This window comes from Talpa europaea, assembly GCF_964194135.1.
Source record: "Talpa europaea genome assembly, chromosome: 9".
In the NCBI taxonomy this organism is placed as follows: domain Eukaryota; kingdom Metazoa; phylum Chordata; class Mammalia; order Eulipotyphla; family Talpidae; genus Talpa; species Talpa europaea.
This window is the reverse complement of record NC_140076.1, coordinates 21,689,095-21,713,886: the sequence shown is the minus strand read 5'-3', so window position 1 is coordinate 21,713,886 and position 24,792 is coordinate 21,689,095. Positions and strand designations below refer to the sequence as shown.

The 24,792-nt window shown below is 46.3% G+C and overlaps 1 protein-coding gene across 2 annotated transcripts; it reads left to right on the top strand.

Annotated features, from left to right (window-relative positions):
* Positions 1-2,443: 2,443 nt before the first annotated feature.
* On the top strand, positions 2,444-24,792 carry OSCP1 (organic solute carrier partner 1; the record flags this gene model as incomplete). Of its 2 annotated transcripts, XM_084243442.1 has the most annotated exons (11): positions 2,444-2,555; positions 7,929-7,958; positions 12,657-12,811; positions 15,208-15,375; positions 15,910-15,990; positions 20,364-20,467; positions 20,904-21,032; positions 21,503-21,572; positions 23,153-23,292; positions 24,250-24,313; positions 24,554-24,792. In XM_084243442.1, the coding sequence occupies 11 exons, from the start codon at positions 2,444-2,446 to the stop codon at positions 24,668-24,670; spliced, it is 1,170 nt and encodes a 389-aa protein (XP_084099568.1). In that variant the 3' UTR covers positions 24,671-24,792. The 2 variants fall into 2 exon arrangements, with proteins under 2 accessions (XP_084099568.1, XP_084099569.1); XM_084243443.1 differs by lacking the exon at positions 7,929-7,958.

Here is a 24,792-nt window from a genome sequence, read left to right as displayed (position 1 = left end):
AGAAAGATGGATCAAACTGATGTCCAAAGAGGAGGTGAAAACTTAGATTTGAAACAGTGTAAAGAGGCTTGAGCTAGAGACAGCTTAGGGGATTCTGTTAAGATGGTGATGGAAGCCATGGTTCTGAGTAAAATTACCTAGGGAAGGAGTGTAAAAGAAGAGAAATGCACCACCATCTGGAAGGGAAAGATGTTTCTGATGGTATCACCTGAGCCCTGAGGAGGAGTGGCTAAGACTGAGGGCAAGGTGAGGAGAGGACAGATCAGCACCTGAAGACTCAGAAGTGAGAGAAGTTAGAAATGAAGATGAACTATTCAGCTGTCACCTCCAGGAACAGCAAGGGAGACCTTTCATGGGGCATGACTGAATGGACACAGCTCCTAAGATAATATGCTGGAAGGTCAAGTGACAACATGTAAGGGGTTCATGGAGAAAAAGAAAAGGAACATGTTAGTGGAGAGGCTCTGCAGGAAGGTACATCAGGTGCCACCTTAGGCATATAATCTAACCATCAAAGCGACCTTTACACACACACACACACACACACAGATTGACATAATTATTTTACCATGGAAGAATTGGAGGCTCAGTGGCTAGGTAACTTGTCTGAATTCATACATTTGGTTAGAGACAGGCCTAAGATTCAAACCTATATCTGTCTTGACTCCAAAGCCCAAGTTGTGTTTACTATACCATGCTACCTAGGGGCATAAAATGGTCTGTGAAGCTATGGGAGGGATCTATACTGCAGCAAACTCAAATGCCTTTAGCAGCCAGGCAGGTAAATGCTGGGAGGCCTGATGGAAGGGATGCTAAGTTGCTTGTTACATTCCTATCCTAGGTCTGTTCCCTTCGAAAATAGTACAACCAGGCAAAATCAAGTCAAAACCTTGGCTGCCAGCTTTTAACCGGTTAAAAGGAGGACAGCATGCAGAGATGCTGGTTAAGGACCAAAAAGTCTTCATGTGAAAGTTTCACTGGGTTGGAGAGAGCTGAATCCCCATTGCAGTGAAGAGGGAAGTGAGGATGTGAAGGATATTCAGGTTGTGGATTCAGTGATGTGAATGCAGGCTACTCTGAAAAAACCCTGGCTGAGAAAGAAGGAAATGGACTAGAGAAGGTGTGGCAAGGACTTGTGCTTGTATGTCAGCCTTCACCCACCCATTGGGTGTGGCTGAGGGAGAGAATGTGATGCTCCATAGAGAGGGTGATTTACTGGTGAGGTGAGTTCAGCTAGATGGGGAGTAGGGGATAGTGAAGCTATCTGTAGAAAAAATTGGAGTACAGAGCTTTGATTGCCACGGATCTAAAAATCAAGGGACCACTCAAGGGATGTGTCGCTGACAGTAGTGCCTCTGAAATTGAGCCTAGCAGCCAGTGTGAGAGAGAAAAGAGCTGTAATATGGAGGAACACAGTAATGCAGACAGAAAAAGTAAAGGGATACATGTGAAATTTTGGAGGAAAATGTAGAATTTGGTGTTTGATGTTGAGTGACTAACGGACCCAGGGAGAGAGCTGGAAGCCGAGGCTCAGGTTTCAAGTCTGAACAGCGGGAAGGAAAGCTAACAGCGGGCTCTAGCAATATAGGTTCACAGACACAGCTACTCATGAAAGTAAAAACGGACAGCAGATGGCGGGAAGGTGATACTGGAGTTCAAGTCCGGGTCCTGCCCTCAAAACGGAGAAATGGATGGGAGGCCGCTTTACAGGAGTGACAGAGGGCACTTCCGAGAGCCCCGAGCGCGCATCTCTGGAAGGGGGCAGACACGAGAACACACCGTGTCCTCTCCAGAGGCTGAAACCCGGTGGGGCTTCACTCCAAGCGGCTTTCAGGGTGGAGACGCAAATAATTCCAGGGTTTCATGTCCTTCCCCACCTAAAACAAAAGTCGTGGCACTCTGCAAGATCTCATGGATTCCTCTCTGCACCCCTGTGCGGTGGGCGCCACCTCCACTCTGCGAAGGCACAGGCCGAGGCTCACATCACCTGCCCAAAGCCACACGGCCAGGTAGCAGCGGAGCGTGACGCAAGCCCAGGTCCGTGGGCTGCAAAGATGTCCCGCGTGAGCGTTCCTCGCTCGTGGCGCCGGGGCGCGCGGCCGGGAGGGCGAGGGCGGTCGCGTGAAGCCAGCTGGGCCGCGCGCCCCCAGCCCACTCCTCGGCCCTGAGCCCGGGCTTAAGAAACTCAAAACCCGCGCTTCCGGCCCAGGGTCTGCGGCACCCGCATTTCCCGCGCCCACCAATCAACGAAAGGGTCTCTGTCTCCCAGCCCAATAAGAGTCAGCCCCCGGACGCCTCCCAACAAACCGCCTGCTGATTGGCTGCTTTTCCCCACCGCCGCGTTGCCTTAGCAACTAAACCACAGGGACGCGGCTGCCGGGCCTCCAGGCCTCTGGCTACCAAGCCCCAGGGCTCTTCACCAACCCTGCGCGCTTCCGGCACCATGTCCTTGCGCACGCTACCGCTGCTCTTCCTGAACTTGGGCGGGGAGATGCTTTACATCCTGGACCAGCGGCTGCGAGCCCAGAACATCCCTGCAGACAAGGCCCGCAAAGGTGAGAGGCGCCCGGCCGCACAGCCAGACCCATGCCCCGCAGCCTGTCCCCCAAATTGCCTCCCTAGTCCCATAGCCAGACCTTCACAGTCAGACCCCTTTACAGAATGACCAACATCCATGCACACTGAGCTTTTATAAGCAGGGACCTTTCTCACAACGCCACAGCCTCACCACCACAGCTCCTCCATAGTCAACTCCCAAAAATATCCATTCACAGCAGAGGGACGTAACACCCCCCCCCCATGGCTATTGTTAGGTTACCTTACTCTCCCCCTCCAACCCCTACCCCTCATTTCCCCATCCCCTCGAAATGGGGGATGATTTCCCAGTGTCTCTTGATAACCAGTTCTCCCAAATGTAGGAATGCTCTGCTAGTCCCAGCATCCTCGTCCTCTCTCCCCACCCCCCAAACCAGGTACCGATTTTCTTTTCCTCTGTGTAATATTTTCTTTCATAAGCTGGAGGCCAGCCTTGCTAATTTCAGAAGGTATTTTTATAAAGCTGGGGTTCTGAAATAACATAGATAAATAAGTTATGCCATTCCTTTCACGGTTTTTGGAAGAGTGCAATCGTGGAAAAATCACATGAGAATTTCTAAAATGCAAAATGTCTCTCATTTACAGCTAATCCTCAGTGACCACCCAGAATTCTCTGCACCCTTTTCTTCTCCCTCTTTTCCTCTCTTCTCAACCAACAACCACTTTCACCAAGTTTTCACCAAGTTTCTAGGATTAAGCATGAAGGAAATATTATATTTCAAGGTAGAGGAAGATTTAAATGTAGCTGACATGGCTACTGATTAAAACATGTATCCTCTTCAACAGGCTCTGTATGCTCAATTGATGTTAAACATACATATTCAGTTGCTAAGCATACATATTCAGGTATTCACTATTGTGTCTGTGCAATTGACTCCAAGCCCATGCATAAAAAGAAAAAGAAATCCCTATAGCACGACCCCCTCAGTTCATTCTGTACACAGCTGTCAGTGAGCTTTCTAAATGCAAATCTGTCCATACTCCCCCCTACTTAGAACTCTTTGTCAGCTTTCCACTGCTGTCTGGCTGGTATCCAAGTCCATGGCAGGGCCCTTCCTGATCTGATAACTGTCCACCTCTGCAATCCCACCACTGCCTGCCTCCTGCTTTGTATCTTAATACCAAACTTGTTCATTTTTTTCATGTTGGTAATCCCCATCCTACCCAGTCCTCCCATTTTCATACTAGTAACTCTGCTTCCATTCTGCATTATTCAGCTAAAGAATCATCTTCAGGAAGTCCCCCTACTTGGGGACAGGGCCTGCACATTCTCCCATGGCTGCCCATGTGTACCTCTCTACCTTATATCACTGGCCCGAGATGCTGAAATGGTCTGTGTATGTACTTGCCTCCCCCACGTGATTGTCTTACTCACCTTTGTGTTCCAGTATCTACCATAATGCCTGACCAATATATAAATTGGGGCTCAGTAAACATCTGTTGAACTGATCATCTAAATTGGCTGTTGTATATGATGATGCTATTTCTTCCTCAAGAAGGTGGTTTTCCTTGGCTCCTGTGATGGGGTATCTGTCAGGCTGATAGCACCAGTGAGCTGACAGGTAGTTCCTGGGCCAGTAGCCTGCATCTTGGAAAGCAGTGTAAATTAGCAAGCCCTCCTGAGTCCTACAGATTCCCAACTTCAGCTTTGCCGTTTACCTAGGTGTATGACCTTGGAGCGTGATTACAAGCCTGTTATTTTTCCATAAAATGGGGAGAAGAATGATACTATACCTTACAGCAAAGTTGTAAGGATCAAATGAGTGAATGTACTTAACATGTTTAGCACAATGAGTAGTACATGTTGTTTTTCAAGAAGTCTGGGCAAGACTGGGGATCTTAGGGGACTGGCTTCTTTTGTCTTCAGGAACTATAGTCCTTCTGGGTTTGCTAGAGACAGCTTTAGGGAGTTGCAGCCATCCTTGGTAATTCACATTCATACACTCATTCCTTCCACAGTTTGGATGAGTGTCAGGTGTTCGTGTGAGAGGCCCTTCTGCACATTCACTGGCTATAGGGCTGTAGATTGGTCCAGTGCAGAAATTATTCTAAAACTGGGGGATACCGCTTCCTAATTACTACAATGACAAACACAAAGCTCTTACCATGCACCAAGGTCTTCTCTGTAATCCCCACAGCCATCCTATCATGTAGGTAATACTGCCATCCCCATTTTAGAGATAAGGAAACCAAGGCTAATCTGCACAGGGATACACAGCTGGTAAGAGGGAAGAGTAAAAGATTTGAACCCAGCTCACAGGCTCCAAAACTCTTAGCCAACATGACATTCACTAACCAAGCACTCTGCTGGCCTTCCTGGGGAGATGGTTTCAGAATCTGGAGGGCTTTGATGGGTGAGAGGGGAGAAAGAGGACTGAAAAAAATATCCATTATACCCACTGATTTTATAAAAGAAATGCCAGGATGTAGGTAGCTGGTGGGGTTGTAGAAGGCAGAGTGAGAATGCAGGGGAAAGAGAGGAGGCTTCAAAAAGTTGTGAAGCCACTGTTGTGCCACTGTTTAGAAACGGTGTAGCTGTGGGAGCAGGAGCCTTTCTGACAGATGCCTGTGCATGGAGGCCTAGAAAACACCAGACACGCAAACTAGGCCTCCTACAAGCTTTCAGTGGAATTCGTATTTCTTGTAGATGTTTTCATTACTTCACACAACTAATTGGGCTCCTAGAGCACATCTGGCTCCCTCAAGGCCACTGCCAATGTTGCAGTTTTCCCCCCCAACTCAGCCTCTCTAGCTCAGCATTCAACAGAAAGGAAGTGCTGTCTCTGTGGGGCAACTTCTGAGTGTTGCGTATTGGATGTTGTTCTACGTTTTAAGCAATAGTGAGAATAATAAAAGCTGCCTTTACCTCATTCTCCTTTTCTCACAAATACTCATAAATAAGACCCTATTTCCTTTTATTTACAGTCCTCATTTTACAGAAGGGGAAACTGAGGTATAGAACCATTAAGTGACTCCCCTACCACCCCACTCCACCCCAGTGTTGCCGATCACAGTATAGTACAACCAAATGGTGGTGAAGTTCTATTTTTCCTTTCTTAGTTACAATTAAATAGCCAGCTCCAGATAGTTTGGGCCTATCTCCCACTCAAAATACAACTAAAGTGGAATTGTCACCAACAAGTCATCTGGAGAAATAATAGAAAAACAGGGCAGGGGTTACCTTCCCCTGGATCCTCAGGAGGGTGGGGCCAGGAGCGCACAGCTCTACAGAGACCTCTGCTGGAGCTCAGCGTCATTACCGGGGAAGTGCCCGGGTACCCCTGGACACACATTACCAACTCCGTTTTGTCAACCATGGGCAATCACTGTCCCTGGGGGTAGGTGAGCACCTCTGTTCCCAACACTCCTTCCAGAGGGTAGAAACTCCATCTCTGCGAATTCCCACAAGCCTATCAGGCAAGCTACCTGGTAAATACATGGCAAAGAAAGAAAAAGATGTGGACATTATGCCAAAGAAGCTAGTATCTGCTTTAAGAAGGTCAGTCCCTCGGGGCTGCCTGCCCAATGTTTTCTCTCCAAAAGTCTGTGACTGTTGTGGAAGAACAATGGTGAACTTTCCCAGAGAAGCCTGACTTAGGTGGGAACCCTGACAGCCAGCTAGGACATGGAACTAGCTGTGCTTTCAGACTGTTCTCTTAGGGGCTGCTGTTTTTTTGCATTGAAAACACATGTTTCCTTTGAGTATAACATCTGAAATCATCAAGTGGCAAATGTTTCCAAAAGAGACCATTAAATACAAAATGTTTTTAATTATGAATGTGCATAGAACTTTTTATCTAGGGGGTGGTTTTTCCAGATTGAAATCTCCCCCAAAAAATTTAGGGAAAAAAGTTTCACCCTTTATGGATGGTGTCCGGTGTCCTGCAGCAAAGAATATGGAACTAGGAGAGAGGCCAGCTAAGTACATGATGGGTATTAATCCATTTCATCCCCACAACAACCCTTTGAGGAGGGTGCAATTGTGATCCCATTTTACCGATGAAGAATATGAGGTTAAACAAAGTGCTTGAAGTTCTATAGCTAGGAAATGGTAGAGTGGGGTCCCAACCCATAAAGGTCCTTGATTCCCACAGATTTCTCTAGCCATACACATTTTCCTTTATTTGTCATCCTCTGGCATCTCCTTAACTGCATTTGCCCTCAGGACCTTGCTTTACAGTGGTCCTGTCATTACTTCCCTCTTTCCATGAAAGTTGCACATCTATGTATGAAAAGTAAAAGCATGAACAAAGGCATTGTTTCCTTTTAATTCACACTTCAAATTTTCTGATTTGAGCACTTCCATCTAGACTCTAGAAAGGGAAATCTTGCATTAATAAAAAAGAAATCAGGGGCCTCCCTGGTGGACTAGGGGTTAAGTCTCAGCACTATCACTGTGACAGCCCACCATTGCAGCCTGAGTTCGATCCCCAGACCAGGGAGCTAACCCACCTGGCGCAGCAGACCTCTCTTGTCTCACCTGCTGCTCCCCTCAACAGTGTATTTCAGCAAATCCACCTGTTCTGATCCCCACTCTGTCTCTGGTGAATCCTCTCACCCCCTGCACCTCTGGCCTATGCCCCAGTTCTTCTAAAAAATAAATAAATATTTTTTTAATGATAATAATAAATGAAAAAATAAATCAGATTGTTCAAAAAGAAATTCCTTTCTCTGGGCTTCCCTGGTGGCGCAAGGGGTTAAAACGCAACCTATAAAGCTGTCCGCAGCCTCTGCAGCACAAGTTTGATCCCCCAGCCGGCCAGGGAGCTAACCCACATGGCACAGCAGACCTCTCCTGACTTGCCTGCTGCTCCCCTCAGCAGTGTACTTCAGTCAACCTGCCTGTTCTTTTCCCACTGTCTCTGGTGAATCCTCTCACCTCCCATACCTCTGGCCTGTACCCCAGCTCTTGTATGCATAAATAAATAAATCTTAAAAAAAAATTCCTTTCTCTACCTGGCCTGAAATTATTCTTCCTCCATGGAAGTTAAAAGTCTTGTTTTAAAGGATATCCATCCTCGTACTATTAGAGAAGATGACTTCCTGAGCCTTTCCAGAAGGATCCCAGGTACTTAGTCTTCCTGAGTTTCCTCTCCCCCTAGGCCACTCACTATAATATATAACCTCTCCAAGACTTTGTTGAATTTGTTACTCATCCGTCAACCTTTTAAGCGTTTCAAGTGGAAGGCAGAATATTTACATTTGGCATAAAAGCAAACCTGAGAAGTCAAGTTTCATGGACCAGATCATTGGAATTGGTATTTTTTAAGGCTCCTTGAAAATAATGTTCTTGCTTCATGAACTGGTGTTTTCTTTTTATATGCTTCATGTAGATGAATGGACAGAGGTGGACAGAAAACGAGGTATGCTATCTCTGGGCTGCATGAATCCAGTCTGCATCCATAGGTTCAGTCCTTTATCAGTGGGGCTTAAAGTGGGACCGCCCTAGATATTTCAAAATGTAAAACTAGGCTTGAGTTTCTCTTTAGCCAGTTAAACATTTGGCTCTTTTACTTAAATCAATACAGCATCTAAGGTGAAAACCAAGCAAATGTTGGCCAAAAGACCATCTTGTCTCCTTTCATCAGTTCCAGGCTTTGCAGAGACAGCTGGGTAGACGGTAGCTATACTTCTGGGTAGGCTGTCCTATTTGTTAGTCCTTAAGACAATTCTCCGGTAGTATTGGGTAGCCAAAGAATTAAGCTTTAACCTGAGTGACCCCTGGAGTGGTTCTCCTCAGCACACAGAGATACCAAGAAAAATGGAAGCATGTGGCTGCATGGCTGCCAAGACTGTGGGTAGAAGGCATGACATCATGCATGCAATATGGCCTTATCATGCCAATCTTCCATCTCCCCTTCACCTACCAGTAGCCGCAAACCTGAAAAAGTTGCCAATTCCTCAAAATAAAACTTGAGCCTTTCTCAGAAACCTCTAAATGTCACAAGCCCCTCCCATCGCCTGATACTTGGGTGCCCTTCATGGATGTGGCCAGTCATTATCCACAACATTTTGGTGCTCTCACCATGCCAAGGATGGCCAGGAGACCACACACATCACATGTAAGAACATAGCCGGTAGAATTCAACAGTCCCAGCCTAACTTCGACTCCACTGCCAACTGGGTATACTTGGCCTTAAGCCTCTGAGACTCAGTTGTCCTGAATAGAATAAGCCCAGCCCCGGGGGCCCAGTAAAGACTGGAAGCAAGGCAACCGTCCGGAACTAGCAGCTTGTCTCTTTCTACCCTCTTACTTTTCTGTCTCTTAACTTGCATGTTCCCACAAACAACTGGATTTACAGCTGCAGTACTTGGTTAAAACTCAGTGGCTTTCATCAAGAGAATTATTTCATCAGGCCAGACTCAAAGAAAAGCCCAATTGAAGTGCTTGATACACTTATATTTCACAACCATCCTTTTCCACTGCTCTTGAACAATTTTTGGCCCACCTCTTGACACGTGGCAGAATTTCAAGCAAAAAGTGTGCATTCTGAAGGCTTTTGGGATATGTCGTTGAGTCCCTGGAACTTACTTTAACTTAGGCATTCCAAAAAAATGAGCAGAAACCGCACTCACCACCTGACAGCGGGCTTAAAAGTCTGATAAGCTGCGAACGAGGTTCCTGACCCTCCTGATGCACCTCTGATCCCTCCCTCCCTTGGTCTCTTCCTGATGGCCTCTGGCTCCTAGTACATTCCTGCCTCGTGAAATTATGCCAAGCTCATGTGAGCACCAACAACGAACACCGACAGATGGATCTGGTTGAAGCCACTTAAATACATGACTGCCCTGGGTTTGTCTCAGGGAGATAAACTCCTCAGAGGAGGCCTCCCTCAACCAAAAGCCAGGGAAGCACACATGCCATGGAAGCCTGTTCATGTGTGCCCCCATGTTCTTTCCAAAGAGTTAAATGAGAGGTGGGAGCCCTGGATGCTGGGGCCCAACCCTAAAACTGCCATTTCCTCCTTGGGGGCATTTGTTTTCAAGGCTCTGCCCACAGAGACAGGGCCTGCTGTATTCTCTCCAATGGGAACTTTCCAGATGTTCTTGTGCAAAGCACCATGGTGATATATAACTTATTACTTCCCTGGGGGGAGAGGGGAGGCTTCATTTTGCTTTTTACTTTGCCACAGTGGCTAACAATCAACTTGGGATTTTCTTTCTTTTAGAACTGATTTATTTGGATCTATTTTCCTAGATCCTGCTCAGGGCTCAAAGACCCTAGAGAAATGACTCAGCACCTAGATGAATGGGAGTTCTTTGTAAGTGATAATATAATCAGAGCTGATGTTATTCTTTAGCCCAGAATTCTTCCCCTCTGGCACTCTTCCTTGGCCTAGATAAATCTGCAGGAAAATTCTTCAAATACTCTCCTTTGAGGCCTTACGGATGGCTTTTCAGTTGTACGTATTTTCTTGCAAATTCTACATTTTATATAGGTTGCAATAAGGAAAATGTCATTTATTCAGGTCCTTGCTTGTTTAGGCTGATAAAACAGGCCATGCAAGAGGCAGATCCAAAAGTGTTACTATGTCCTCAGGTTCCACATTGGGGAAATAGGAGTGCAGTGAAGGGGAGGTTACAGTGGACTGACATTGTTAGATGGGAGGGGTACCCTGCATTTGGTTCTTCCTCACTAATAGGATAAAATCAAGAGTAAAATCCAAATGTCAAGTGTGAATTCAACACTTGTGTAAGGAGTCAGAGTCAGTTCTTTTGTTATACAGTGTCAGGGAGGAATGTTTCTCCTATCCTCTGTCCCCCTGCCCTCTCTCTGAGGCCTTCCATTTAAGATTCAAGTACAGGGCCTCCCTGGAGATGCAGGGATTAAAGGCTAGCACTTTCAAGCTATCACCAGCCACTGAGGCCTGAGGTGGACCCCCAGCCAGGGAGCTGGCCCACGTGGCACAGCAGACCTCTCCTGTCTCACCCACTGTTCCCCTCAGCAGTGTATTTCAGTAGATCCGCCTGTCCTACTCCCCACTCTGTCTCTGGTGAATCCTCTCATCACCACCCACACAGTTCTCGTATGCATAAATAAATAAAAATAAATCTTTAAAAAAAAAAAAAAAGATTTAAGTACAGTCAGCCCTCAGCTCCCCCTTCTCCCTGAAAATGCTCTCTGAGGTGCTTTAAAATACTGGCCTGTGCCCTCAGGGTACTTCTAGCTACTATTTAAAGGTGAGAGAGTACCTGAAAGCATGACCTCACCCTCTGAGGTCCATGACCACAGCCACTCACCTGGTGCATCCTTCATGTGGCAAAAGAAAGAGGCCTGTGTATCTTTCGGGAATAACCACTCGTGTTTAATGATTAATTTTGTATAATTATCTTAAGTGACTGGTTTTCTTTCAAATTTTAATGACTGGGGTCTCCCTGGTGGCACAGGGAGTTAGATATCAGCACTATCAAGCTACCTGCAGCCACAGGGGCCTGAGTTTGATCTCCAGACAGGGAGCTGGCCTACATGGCACAGCAGACCTCTCCTGTCTTGCCCGCTGCTCCCCTCAGCAGTGCATTTCAGTGAATCCACCTGTCCTTCTCCCCACTCTATCTCTAGTGAATCCCCTCACCCCCATACCTCTGGTGTGCATCCCAGTTCTTGTATGCATAAATAAATAAAAAGTAATTTAAAAAAAATTTTAATGACTGTGAATGGGTACCCTCAGCATCTATATACCCCACCTTTACGCTCAAATATATCTGGCTGAAGTAAGAATAATCTATGTTCAACCATACCTGTTCCTTTTCCTCAACCAGGGCAAGACAATAAGTCTAGACAGATGAGTGATGAATTATAGGTACTTGGCTTGCATGCTCGTTAGGCCCTTCTCACTAGGAAAATTTCCATTTAAACAACAACACAAGACATCTTGCCATTGTCATTTCCATCTTAGAATCAAATACAGAGGGCCTCCCTGGTGGCTCAAGGGTTAAGATGCAACCTATGAAGCAACCCACAGCCACTGCAGCATGAGTTTGATCCCCTGGCCAGCCAGGGAGGAACCCACATGGCACAGCAGACCCTTCCTGACTCACCCGTTGCTCCCCTCAGCAGTGTACTTCGGTCAATCTGCCTGTTCTGTTCCCCACTCTGTCTCTGGTGGATCCTCTCACCCCCCACACCTCTGGCCTGTACCCCAGCTCTTATATGCATAAATAAATAAATCTTGAAAAAAAAAAAAAAGAAATACAGAAGTCAAGGCATTCTGGGTTGATGCTAATCTAAATACAAATCCTGTAGCAACACTAGAAATGTTTTCATCTCCAAGCAGTGGGTCAACTTGCTTATTTTCATGAAATGTTTTGCAAAAAATAAAGTTAGATATCATTATTGGTCCCATTAAATAAAATTTCATTTAGTAAAAATGTTAAAGGGGCCTCCCTGGTGGCGCAAGGGATTAAGATGAAACCTCTGAAGCTGTCCGCAGCCACTGCAGCTCGAGTTCAATCCCTGGCTGGCCAGGGAGCAACCCACATGACGCAGCAGACCTCTCCTGTCTCACCTGCTGCTCGCTGCTCCCCTCAGCAGTGTACTTTGGTCAATCTGCCTGTTCTGTTCCCCCCTCTGTCTCTGGTGAACCCTCTCACCCCTCAAACCTCTGGCTTGTACCCCAGCTCTTGTATACATAAATAAATCTTTTTATAAAGTGTTAAAGATTTGCAACCCAATCAAAGAGTGCTGCTATTTCTCATTTTAAGGTAGAGATCTCATCAAAAATGTCTTTAGGATTCTTTGTTAAAGAAAGAGAAAGATTAGCCTTTATCATCTAGTAAGATTATATATACAACAGTGGTTTGTAACTTCTGAAGCAACACACATTGTATGTTCTCACATTTATGTTTGCCCTGAGAGGGTTTCATAAAGCACTCTGGACCCTGCTTTCTACTGGGACACCTGTGCAATTCCCCCCTCTGCCCTGGGACACAGATCTCCCCAAGCACACTGGCATCCCTGCTCTGCCTGGGCCCAGCTCCTCCATCCCATTCGTACAGAGAGCGCCTGTGAATACTCCTTCCCCCAGAACCTGGCTCAGCTATGTTCTCTCTCATCTCTGCAGTTCTGAATGACATCATCTCAACCATGTTCAATCGAAAGTTTATGGAGGAATTGTTCAAACCCCAAGAGCTCTACTCCAAGAAGGCCCTGCGGACTGTCTACGACCGCCTGGCCCATGCCTCCATTATGAGACTGAACCAGGCCAGCATGGATAAGGTGAGCAGGAAGCTGCCTCTGTCCCACCCTCCCCAGCTGCATTTCTTGTATTTGGGTGGATGTTACATGAGATCCGGAGTCAAATGAAAGGACTTAGAGGATAGTGCAAAAAACAGGCCCTTGTAAATGCTAGTTGTTCTTACCAAGCTTCAGAGTTGGGAAGAATCTCCCAAGTCAACAGCACCAGGCCCTCTGTTGCTTATGTCCTTGTACCTGTCCAAAGAAATTGCTGGTTTCAATGTCTGCATTTATGAATACCTTAACCCCATGTAAGCCCCCAATCCTGAAAACCTTAATTCTGCTTTGTTCTTAACAAATCTCAGTTCTGCAAAGCAGGTGTTTTGTTTTTTTCTGTAACAAATTCAGAACTGCTCAGTCTTTTTTCTGTACACATATCTACTTCTATGGAGACAATTATTAGAGTCCGCTGATTCTGAAAGTAATAATCCCAAATAAATAAAAGGCAGAGAATAGACAAAGCTGTTCAGAAGAATTCCAAATAGTTTATGTAGAGCATAACTCCACCCCTTGAGTATAGATGGCGCTTAGTGACGTCCATGCAAATAGGAAAGTATAGAGAGGAGGCCCCTTGCAGCATGAATGTCTGAGGGACATTAATTACCTTCCGCATCTGCTTGCTCTTCTCCCTCAGTCATCATAAAGGTTAAAGTTTCCACAGAGAAAGCACACAGAATTCGGAATCAAAAAACCTGGATTCAAGTCTTTGCTCTACCGGTATCTAACGGTGAGACCCCCAACTTTCTGATTAACTATGGGCTTGCATTCCTAGTACAGTATCACAAACACAACAGGTTTGATCGTGATGGCAGAGTTCCAACTCTATGTCTCTAGTATTATACGCCCCCCATCACTTCTCGGCGTTTTGGCTAAGATCAAGTGTAGTATCTAGTATTATACGCCCCCATACACCCACAACCCCCCCACACACACATCCCCAACATGACGCAGCAGGCTGTTCCCGTTGTATGCCACGTTAAGTGCATCTTGGCTAACTGCTTGTAGGAGAAAAGGGATTGGGCAGGAGTGCTTCAGGACCCTGAGTTCGTCTCTCAGCCTGCCACTTACTACCAACTACGATGCCACATTAGGCAAATGTCCTCATTTTTTAAATTGGGGTGATACCTGCCCCATAGATTTCTTGTAAAAATGAAATGGAGTCAGAGGAGGCCTGAGTATCAGTGTGAGGGCCACAACTCGGGTGGCAGTAGTTTCTATTTTTACTGCCACCCTGCTTGTGTCTGTAACCTTTTCCCCCAAGATGGTTCCTCCTGTCCCCCACTTCTCCCGGCCTCGCTGCCCCCGTCATCAGCGTCCTCCTTTTCCTAGACACTAAGCTGAAAGTGCTGCGGTTATCTTGGATACCCTCATCTATCCAGACACTCACTACACGTGATAGCTTTTCCTTCCAAGTATTACATGATCTTCCTTTCCCTGCCTATTCCATCCTCGCCATCTTAATTCCAGGCCTTCGGTCTGGATTACCCAGAGAAAATTTCTTTCGCTCATACAATCAATAGATATTGTTGCAAACCTCTGAGGAGCCAGTACTAGTTAATCTCCCTGACTCAGGTCTCCCTGTACCTTCGCGTCGTCTCATCCCAAACTGTTTAATCACTACTTTCCTCTTGTCAGCTCAGAAAACTTTAGCTTCCTACCGCGTCTAGGCTGTTATTTTATCTGTGTTTCTAAAACCTTTAACATCCTAATCTGGCCATGCTTCCCCAAATTTTTCCCATCACCCCCAACATAAACTGTCCCTTCTATTCAGGCTGTTCCATTCTTCATTCATGCTGTTCCCTCCAGCAAGAAAGCCAGCTGCTTTCTTCCTCCGCAAAGCCTCTTTCGACCTCTTTGATTCTCAAATTCCTCATCTCTGGGTTGCTGTGCCAGGCAGGGGGCTTGTTGATACGTATTAAGTACTGGTCATCTTCCAAATTGTGCTGATGGGCCTGTGGGACTTTACACTTGCCACTTTCACACTTACCATCTCATTTGCTTCTCTAGCCCCGAAACATTGGAACACTGGGGAATATTTTTTACAGATGCAAAAATTTAGACTCAGGGTTAAGTTAGCAGCAACAGAGGGTTTGAATGCGGGTCTGCTACCTCCAGGGACCCACTGCTGCCAGTCCTGGCGCATGCGCGTAGGACTTTGTGTAAGCTGACCAGAAATCCCACTCACTGGGAATGTCCTGGCTGGCTCCTGGCCTCATTATTAACATCACCCTATTTTACTCCCAGAAGTGTCTTGGGTTGAGTGATAATGGATTTGACTGAATAACAAGCCCAAGTAAATGCTTGACTGAGTCATTGTCTGGAAGTTCTGACGCCTGCTTTCACAGCCCTATTGATTTTGTCCCTGTGTGGCTTGGCAGCTCTATGACCTGATGACAATGGCTTTCAAATATCAAGTATTGCTGTGCCCCCGTCCCAAGGATGTGTTGCTGGTCACTTTCAATCACTTAGATGCCATCAAGGGATTCATCCAAGACTCTCCGACCATCCTTCATCAAGTGGATGAGACTTTCCGGCACCTGACTGAAGTAAGAGAATCATCAGTTCACCCCCTCAGCCCCGATCCTTGCTCTCATTCCTCTGGGCTGAACAGACAGACTCTACAACAGAGAACAGGATGAGGAATAGCAAAGTCTCCCACTCTCACCGAAAACTCTAAACATCTACAGGTATCCATTTTAGTAATACAAGGCATTATAATCTTATGCCTTCTTACAGGGGCCTTCAGAACTGGAAAAGCAATAATACGGAGCCTGCCTAGGCTCCTAGCTTTTCTGAAAGGGAATCAGTGGTATATAGTTGCTAAATCTTGAGGAACAGCTGCCCCAGGCCTGTAGGCAGTAAGAGAGGAAAGTGTGCCCCTGCCCGGGTCTGGCATAGTGGGGTCTGTCCATCTGGGGAGGAGCAGGGCAGGCTCCCCTGCTGCCCATCTCGCCCTGGCAGCCAGGACTTCCCCTTGCTTGTCTGGCTCCCACCCCTAAGCACCTGCCTACCCCTGCTTGTCTGCACTTCTCATCTCACTTCTCAAAGTGAAATGCTGCTTGCTGCTTTGCCTCCGGCAGATATATGGAAGCCTCTCTGCAGGGGAGTTCCAGCTGATCCGGCAGACACTCCTCATCTTCTTCCAGGACCTGCACATCCGGGTAAGTGAATGGGCAGCCCTGGCAGCACCTAGCCACTGCCGGGTCCTGGGGAAATGAGGTACAAATCATTAGGCAGACATGGGCTGAGATTGTCCAGTTAATGATGTCCTTGGTGTTTGGCTCCATGATGATAAACTTTCTGATAATGAAGCTCTTCAGCTTTTTTTTTTTTTAATGTTTATTTATTTTTATTTTATACAAGCATTGGGTACAATCAGAAGCGCGGGAGGGTGAGAGAATTCACCAGAACCAGAGCGGGGAGCAGAGCAGGCAAAAGGACCGAAGTGCACTGCTGAGGGGAGCAGCGGGCGGCAGGAGAGGTCTGCGCGCCATGTGGGACCCTCCTCTGGTGGCCGGGGAGCAGCCGGGGATCAAACCGGTGCTGCAGAGCAGCTTCGCAACCCAGTGCTCAACCGCTGCACCACAGGGGAGGCCCTCTTCAGTTTTTTAATGGGCCAAGGAAAACACTGATGCCACCATTCCTTCCCAGTGACCCTGTGTATTTCTTTAAAATATGGATTCTTCCCTTGCTTCTCCAGGCCACCACCCTGATCTCAGTTCCAAAGCTTTTTCTCAAGCCTTTATCGTCTTGCCCTCTTAAGTCTCTGACGCTGTCAGGAGGCTGCTCTTCCACTCCATAAAACTCTCCTTTCCCAGACACTTTCAGGGCACTGTGCTGTCCCAGCCTCCCCTTGTCTAGCTCAGTGACTACCCCTACGTCTCCCTCCTTCTGCCTCTAAACCTTCTCCTTCAGCCCCTTCCCACCCCCTGCTCTTTGGGAATCGTTTTTCCTCCCTACTTTGGTGACCACCTCCTTCCCCTGAGACCTCCAAATCTAACCTCCCTCCCCTGCCATGCGGAACCAAGTCTCCACAGATGTGCTGAAACTCTCCACGAGGCTGCCCACCAATGCTCACGGCCTAAAGTCGGTAGCTAAACAAATCTCCAAAATTCAAGTCCTGCCCCAGCTTCCTGATTTTGAGGCACCACCATCCCTTCATGCCCATTGCTCAGACCCAGAGTCCCTTTGAGTCCCCTCTCTGGTCTTTATCTCACCACTTCTGAGGCCTACGGCATTTGTCTTTTCAATACCCATGCCCTCCTGTGGCCACCAGCCCAGCTCAGGCTGCATACTTCTATTGGCTATGGTCTCCCAATCATCCCTTCCCTTTCTTGTCATGCCTACTCTGCACAATTCTACACCCTAACTTGTTTTTAAGATTTATTTATTTATGCATACAAGAGCTGGGGTACAGGCCAGAGGTGTGGGGGGTGAAAGGATTCACCAGAGACAGAGCAGGGAACAGAACAGGCAGAAGGACTGAAGTACACTGCTGAGGAGAGCAGCGGGCGAGTCAGGAGAGGTCTGCTGCGCCATGTGGGTAGCTCCCTGGCTGGGGATTGAACTCGCACTGCAGTGGCTGTGGACAACTTCATAGGTTGTGTCTTAACCCCTTGCCCCCACCCTAACTTTTAACACACATTTCTGAGCTTTTGGGTTTGGGGCCTGTCATCCACAGATAGGATTTTGTACCTTCCCATAACCTAACACTCTCAGGTGACATGACAGAAGAAGCCCAGCCTTCGAGTCAAACCCTCTTGTGTTTGAGTCCCAACTCCAGCCCAGCTCTATGACCTCGGGCAAGTTAATTCCCTTGAGCCTTAGTTTATTCATCTGAAGAGTGGAAATGATAATACCTGCACTAGGAGGTATTGTTGGGAGGATTAACTGAAACAGCGTTTATAAACATACATATTTATTTATATGTGTTTAGTGTGAGGACATCTGGAAGGGTAGGCTAGAAACTGGTCACAGCAGTCACCTGCTGGGAATGGAGGGCAGCATGGAGACACATGGCAGGGGTAGGGGAGACACTTAGGCCCCACTGTATGGTCTTGAACTTTTTGAATCTTGTATATGTACATGGGTAACCTGTTCACAAAATTAAATTAAAAAAAAAAAAATAGAAGATGTTTAGTGCCTGCTTAGTTTTCCCTTTCCACAGACCAAGGAAGATAAATCGGTTTTGACTCTGATGCCAATTTTATTTTTAACCCTCATGAATAATTTTATTTGCCACGGGTGGAAAAATAACAACATCAATATAATTAAGCTCTCTAACAGTCATCGATTTAAATAAAATATATGAAAGAACAAATAGGATTAAATTTTGCATTGCTTTAAAATATTGAAAAACTCTGCATCATAGTGTTATCAGACATTATTTTATGGATTGTGGTAATATAAGCAGCAATATTGATTTCTCAGTTCTGACCAGATAAAATTCATTATAATGAAAAGACTTTCCTAATAATAAGACTATAATAAAATCATTAAAATGTATTAGCTGCAAAATATATTAGGCTTTAATTGCTAAATGAACAGGCAATGAAATAATAAATGTTCATCAAGAGAAGTAGGAATCACGTATCTTGACGATATTTAACCACTGATCTATAACATCTGGGAGGTTTTCTAGGTCTAGTCTTTAATGATATTTCTGCTCAGCTGCAATTTATAATTGCCTCAACTGATTTCTCTTTTCAAAAGTCTTGATAACTTTTAGATTTATCAGTAAAACCAACTATCTAAATCCCAAAAATACAGCTTTGATCTCCCTTGCTCATTGTTTAACAAAAGCAAATACACAACTCCTCATCCTGTGACCCATTTTCTGTAATATCAGGAAACAACATGGAGATATACATATATTTATGTCCCCACTTCTTTCTCCCTGCCTGTATTTACATCCGTGTCACAGAATTTCAAGGTTAAAAATGCCCTAAAGGTCATCAGCCAAACTCCCTCTGGTCAAACCAGTTTACTCACTATCCCCCCAACATGCCTGTTGCCTGCCCATGTCTGCTGCTGAAGTGTCTTCACATCCTCCTTCCTCCATGCCCAGCGCCAACCCAGTAACCCCCACCTACTTGCATGCCTGCAGTCCTTGTCAGTGGGCTAACGTGCATGTGAATTCAGCATCTCCTGCTTTACAACATCAGTTTTTCCATTTTACATGTGTCCTGTATCCAATTAGACTGTAATACTGAGAATATTCACTACCATTATTGAGCACTTCTTATGTGTCAGGCTCTGTAATAAGTGCTTTTTTGTCCATTACCTGGTTTAGCTATCACGCTAACCCAAGTTCCCTGTTTAACAAAGAGAAACTAATGCATGGAAAGGTGGTATGACTTACCAAAAACCCAAAGCTAGGAGGCAAGCTGGCTGAGCCAGGAGCGTGCCAGAACGAGCTTATACAGTCTTGCCACCCCGCATTTCAGCCTTACATGTAGCAGGTGCTTGTTCCTGATGATATGACTAATACAATCTTATGGAATTTTAGAATTTGAAGGGAACTTCAAGTTGTTCTCATTTTACAGATGAGGAAACTAAGACCCAATAAAACTGATTGACTACTACACTCTTTATGGCATTTAATCCGACCAAGACCTCAACACAGAATGCACAAATCAGGGAGCAGAAATAGCAGAATGTGGCGTTTTCAGTCTCATAAAAGATCTTCAAACTCACCCACCGGATCCACCCCTTCTTACAAGTTGAGCATGTGCCTAAGAGCTCAGGCTTCAGAGTCAAAAGTACAGGGTTTGGGGCCTCCCTGGTGGCACAGGGGCTACAATCTCGGTGCTGTCAAGCTACCCGCAGCCTCTGCAGCACGAGTTCAATCCCCAGCCAGCCAGGGAGCTGACCCACATGGCGCAGCAGACCTCTCCTGTCTCGCCCACTGCTCCCCTCAGCAGTGTAGTCAGTAGATCTAATTGTTCTGCTCCCCACTCTGTCTCTGGTGAATCCTCTCACCCCCCACCCCCACACCTCTGGCCTGTGCCCCAGTTCTTGCATGCATAGATAAATCTTTAAAAAAAAAAAACAGGGTTTGAGACCTCAGCTCTGCCCCTTACAAGCTGACCAGCCTGGAGAGAGTATCTTAACCCCTGAGCTGCCAATTCCTTGACTATAAATGGAGACCGTGGAGCTCATGTAGCTCCAGCCTCACAGCTGTACAGAAAGTGATCAGGGAACCACAGAATGGGGTAGAATTGGGAGGCAGCCTTGGTTTTGATTCCTGGCCCTGTTTTCTTTGGGCAAACCACTTCATCCTGTGAAGTTTAGCTTCCTCATCTTTAGAACAGGGGTCATAGAACCCCTGTGGAAGATGTGCTGTGAGTCTCAAATGAAGTTCTGTTTGAACCACATGGTAACTGTAGGTGTTAGCTGTGCTGAGTTTTCCTCTCTTCTTGTTATGGCCTTGCTGGATAGCATTCCCAAGCCATTGTACACTTTCCAGCCTCAAAATGTTTATGTCTATGAAAATATAGCAGGAAAAATGACAACAAGTATATTTTTTCCCTAGGTGTCCATATTTCTGAAGGACAAAGTTCAGAATTCTAATGGTCGCTTTGTGTTGCCAGTGTCTGGGCCTGTTCCCTGGGGAACTGAAGTTCCCGGAATCATCAGGTGAATTCCCAAGAGTAATCATCAAACCAATGTGCGGGTACCAAAAGCCGCTATGTGGACCACCACCAAAGCAGGTCCCTTCCCTCCCCTCAGTAAAGCTCAGCAGTTAGAAGGTCAGGTTCTAATCCCAGCTCTGCCACGTAGTAGACTTGAAGCAAACTTCCCAGTTCTCTAGGATTCACTTCCTCATCTACCAAATGGTTTCTGTGAGAAACAAATCAGATAGGGATGCTCTAAAATATTGACACAGGACCTGGCACACAACATTCAGTCAGTAAACATTGTTTTTCTTCTTATGTTGTTATTGCCACAACCAACATCTTTATCTTGAAGGAGTGCATGAATTCCTTTGTGTCCCATAGTCCAAAGAATAAAGAAGCCTCCCGGACTACCCAAGCTTGGAGAACATTCCATCATGTCATGCTTTGTATTGTAGAATGTTCAACCACAAAGGCGATGAAATGAAGAAGGTAGAGTTCAAGCACGGTGGAAACTATGTCAGTGCACCCAAAGAAGGTTCTTTTGAACTTTATGGAGACCGAGTTCTGCAACTGGGAACTAATATGTAAGCAAATTCTCCCTTCCTGTGAATCCAAGTCCAAGAAAGTTACTTTATCTATATATTGTGCTTGACTTGTGCTTAGAAACAATCCATGCAGAGCCCTGTCCTTTTCAAAGGGCACCTCAATGGGTTGAAAAGAGAAATAATTTTAAATAGCCACGAAAGAGAACTGGCCAAAACCTTTGTTGCACAAAGATGCAGAAAGGCTTGAACTTCATGTATCATTTGTGGGTTTTTTTCCAGTGATACACATTGCTTTGCAAAGGAGGCGTTTCCAGGCAACCTCCTCAGATAGTATTCTTTGGGAAGAAATTTGAATAGTGGACACACACTTAGAAGAATTCTGTATACCTAGTACCGTTCTGGATACTTTGTAATGTCTTAAAATAAAAGCAATGAGCTCTGTTTACAGGTTAGAAGGAAGTCGGTGTAAAAGCCTGGACTGCATTTTCACCGATTTCTGTTGACACCAGGTACAGTGTGAATCGGCCTGTAGAAACCCATATGTCTGGAGCATCAAAGAACTTAGTTTCACGAGCACAGGTGAGCTTCTGCCTCCCTTTTTCATCCTCAGAGCTTATTTCTCGATGTAAAAGTCAGGATAGGGAGAGGGGTGGGAACGCTTAGGTTTCAAAGCTAGCCAGTATTTCCCTCATTGTTTGCAATCTACCCGATTCAGCCTCGCAGGTTTTTAATTGTAGTTTCTCATGGAGACTTCCAGTGATCTGACTAATTAGGTAATTTTAGGCTTGGCTCAACCACCATAATTAAGCAGGAACCACACACTAGGACATGTGAAAACAGCATTGTACCAGTGCCATGAGGTCTACTGTTGCTGAGTCCCATGCTTGTGTGTGTTCTGATCACTAAAATAGCCCTTTTCAAAAAATAAATAAGTAAAACATCCATTTTTAATGCCTCCTAGAGAATGAGGTGGTAGCTAAATTCAAATGGAGTTTTCAATTATCTGAATTCCACGTTCACAATCCTTCACCAAACTGGCTGCCAGCCATCCATAGGACATGTCATAGAATATTCAGTTATTCAGTAGATGTTAATTGAGCTGCTTCTATGGGCTGGGTGCAAAGGGACACAAATCTGGCTTAGCTGTGGTCCCATCCCTAAGGGGCCCATAGTCCCCTAGGGAAAAGAACCACAGAGACCAATGACTCCAGGAGGTAGCAGAAGAGCTTGCTGGGTCTCCTGAACAAAGACTTGTTCTGGAAGAACACTTGTTCAGTCCAGTGGATTGGGAGACAGGGAACAGGGATCAAAAGGGCCTTCAGCAGTCTAATGGGGCTCTCAAGTAATGAGATACTAAATAGCAGAGAGGAAGACATGGGCCTGCAGCCAGAGGTGACAGTATGAGCGAAGGCACAGATGGCAAAAGAGTGTACAGTTTAGAGGGAGTCAGGAGGCAGCGTCTCTCCCGTGTGGCTGAATCATGGCATAAGCCAGTGGCCAGAGATTCCACTGGACAAGGACACTGGCTCCAACACTCTGGATTTGGTCCTTCAGGCACGAGCAGAGGGGGTTGTTTCAAGCAAGAGAAATAAGAGATGCGAACTGTATCTTAGATGTAGAGTGGCAGAGCCAGGGAAGAGCTGGGGAAGGCAGGTTAGCTGGGTTGGGAGGGGTGAAGGCTGGAGTAGGGAAAGACAGTGGGAGGAGGAAATGGATTTGGGGGCGAGTTCCTTGCCTCCACCACTGGAGGGCAGTATGGTAGCTCCGACAGCAGGAGTCCCCTCAGTGCTGGAACCTTGACTAAGGCCTTGGGTAAAGGCTGAGGGAACTAGGTTGACTGAAGAGGAAGCAAATGTTCTTCTCCTTCAAGGAGGAAGGTCACTTGAGGAGAAGGAAGATCCCTGGGGCCTTCCACTCATCTTGAAAGTGTGAAAATCACTGGTTGGCTGCCTGACTAGAGTGCCTCTGCTTCTGATGTGAATTATTTCTCTTTTTCTTATGCCTGTTTTCTATGCTTTATTTGGACCCAGTTCTTCCCAGAAATAATTTCAACAGTTATTGTTTTGCCTTGTTTTATAATACCACCCTGGGCCTCTGGGGTCTCAGCAGGAAATGTGATCACCTTCATGTGGCTAAAAATCATGAAATTGTTTCTGCAGGAAAGCATTGCTCCAAACCCTCTTGCTAAAGAAGAGCTGAATTTCTTGGCCAGGCTGATGGGAGGGATGGAGATTAAGAAACCCAGTGGTCCAGAGCCAGGATTCCGGTTGAATCTCTTTACCACTGATGAAGAAGAGGAGTATGTTTTAAACCTGTTTCTTTAAAGGCATATGTGAAAATTGTAAGCGTGATAAGAACCAAACAGTGTCAGTTATAAACCAGTGACACATACAGACAGATGTGAAGATTCAAAATGAAATACCAGCAGATTCGATATCCTAGTTAAAGAAGAATCCCCCAGCATTAAAAAGCCAGAACCTTCTGGGTTCAGTCCAAACACAGTTCCAACATTCTATTTAGCAGAGCACAGTGGAACAAGAAGTATTGGTCATGAAGATAGTCATATTAAGAATAGTCTGTTAAGAAACCAGAGGGCGCTTGGAATGTGAGGTCTTTGAGATTAATAGTCTCCCCTAAAATTCTTAATGGCAGCAATGCATCCAGATGCCTACAGTGCTTTGCAGCCCACAGAACACTTTTGATTCATTATCTCCTGTGTGCCTCCTCACAATCAAACACTTGTGGTGGGGGTGGCCTCTATTCCCCGAGCCATTGAACAGACCTCTACTGTGCACTTCTACTGTGACCCCTCCTGTGCACTACTACTATGGTGGGTGCTGGGGCCACAGAGCCAGAGCAAAAGATCTGGAGCCTGTCCTCGGGAGCTCCCCGCGGGGTGGAAGGATGAATCTGTACCTAAGTTATTCCAGTGCGGTGTCATCAGTGCACTAGTGGAGGAAACGTGGCTGGCTGATCCGAGGAGCTGGCATCCTATCTGGGTCTTGAAGGTTGCCAAGCCGAGCAGGGGGGAAAACATTCTTGGCAGGGTTTAGTAGGTGCAAAGGCATAGAGATATAAAAGAACTTGACTTTCTGGAGTCTTGAGTGTATTGGATGGGGATGGGGGAAAGTGAAAGGGAAGTAAATGGCAGAAGGTGAGACATGAAAAGACAGTTTGCCAAACTGTTAGTACCAGTTTGCTGGGCTAGCAGGGAGAAACCTTAACCTTTGACCCTTTTCTCTACCATCTCATGCAGACAAGCCGCGCTAACCAGGCCAGAAGAGTTATCCTATGAAGTTATCAACATACAGGCAACCCAGGTGTGTACAGGGAGTTAAGCGAGTGAAATCTCATTCCCCTCCCCATCTGGTTATAGCCTTGAAAGTCACAGTCCTCCCCCGGCCCTTCTCTCTAATCAATATGCAACCATGGTCCCTGTTCCAACTAACAGGCGAGAAACTGCAGCGCCTCACAGCGGTGGGATGAACGGCAGGTGCTGCTGCCCAGAGGCGGTCCTGCCCACACAGCCTTGTGCCCTGTCTCTCTCATTCCTCTAACAGGACCAGCAGAGGAACAAAGAGCTGGCTCGGATCATGGGGGAGTTTGAGATCACAGACCAACCGAAGCAGAGCACCAGCAAGGGGGATGATTTGCTTGCCATGATGGACAATTTGTAGCTGCCCTGACCAGGCGCACCTCCCTCCCTGAGGGCAGCGAGGCTGCTTGACCGGCACCCCTAGGGGGTGCCCCAGGCAGTGAAAGGTTGCTGCCGGCTTGGGACTGAGTGAAGCCGTTCCTT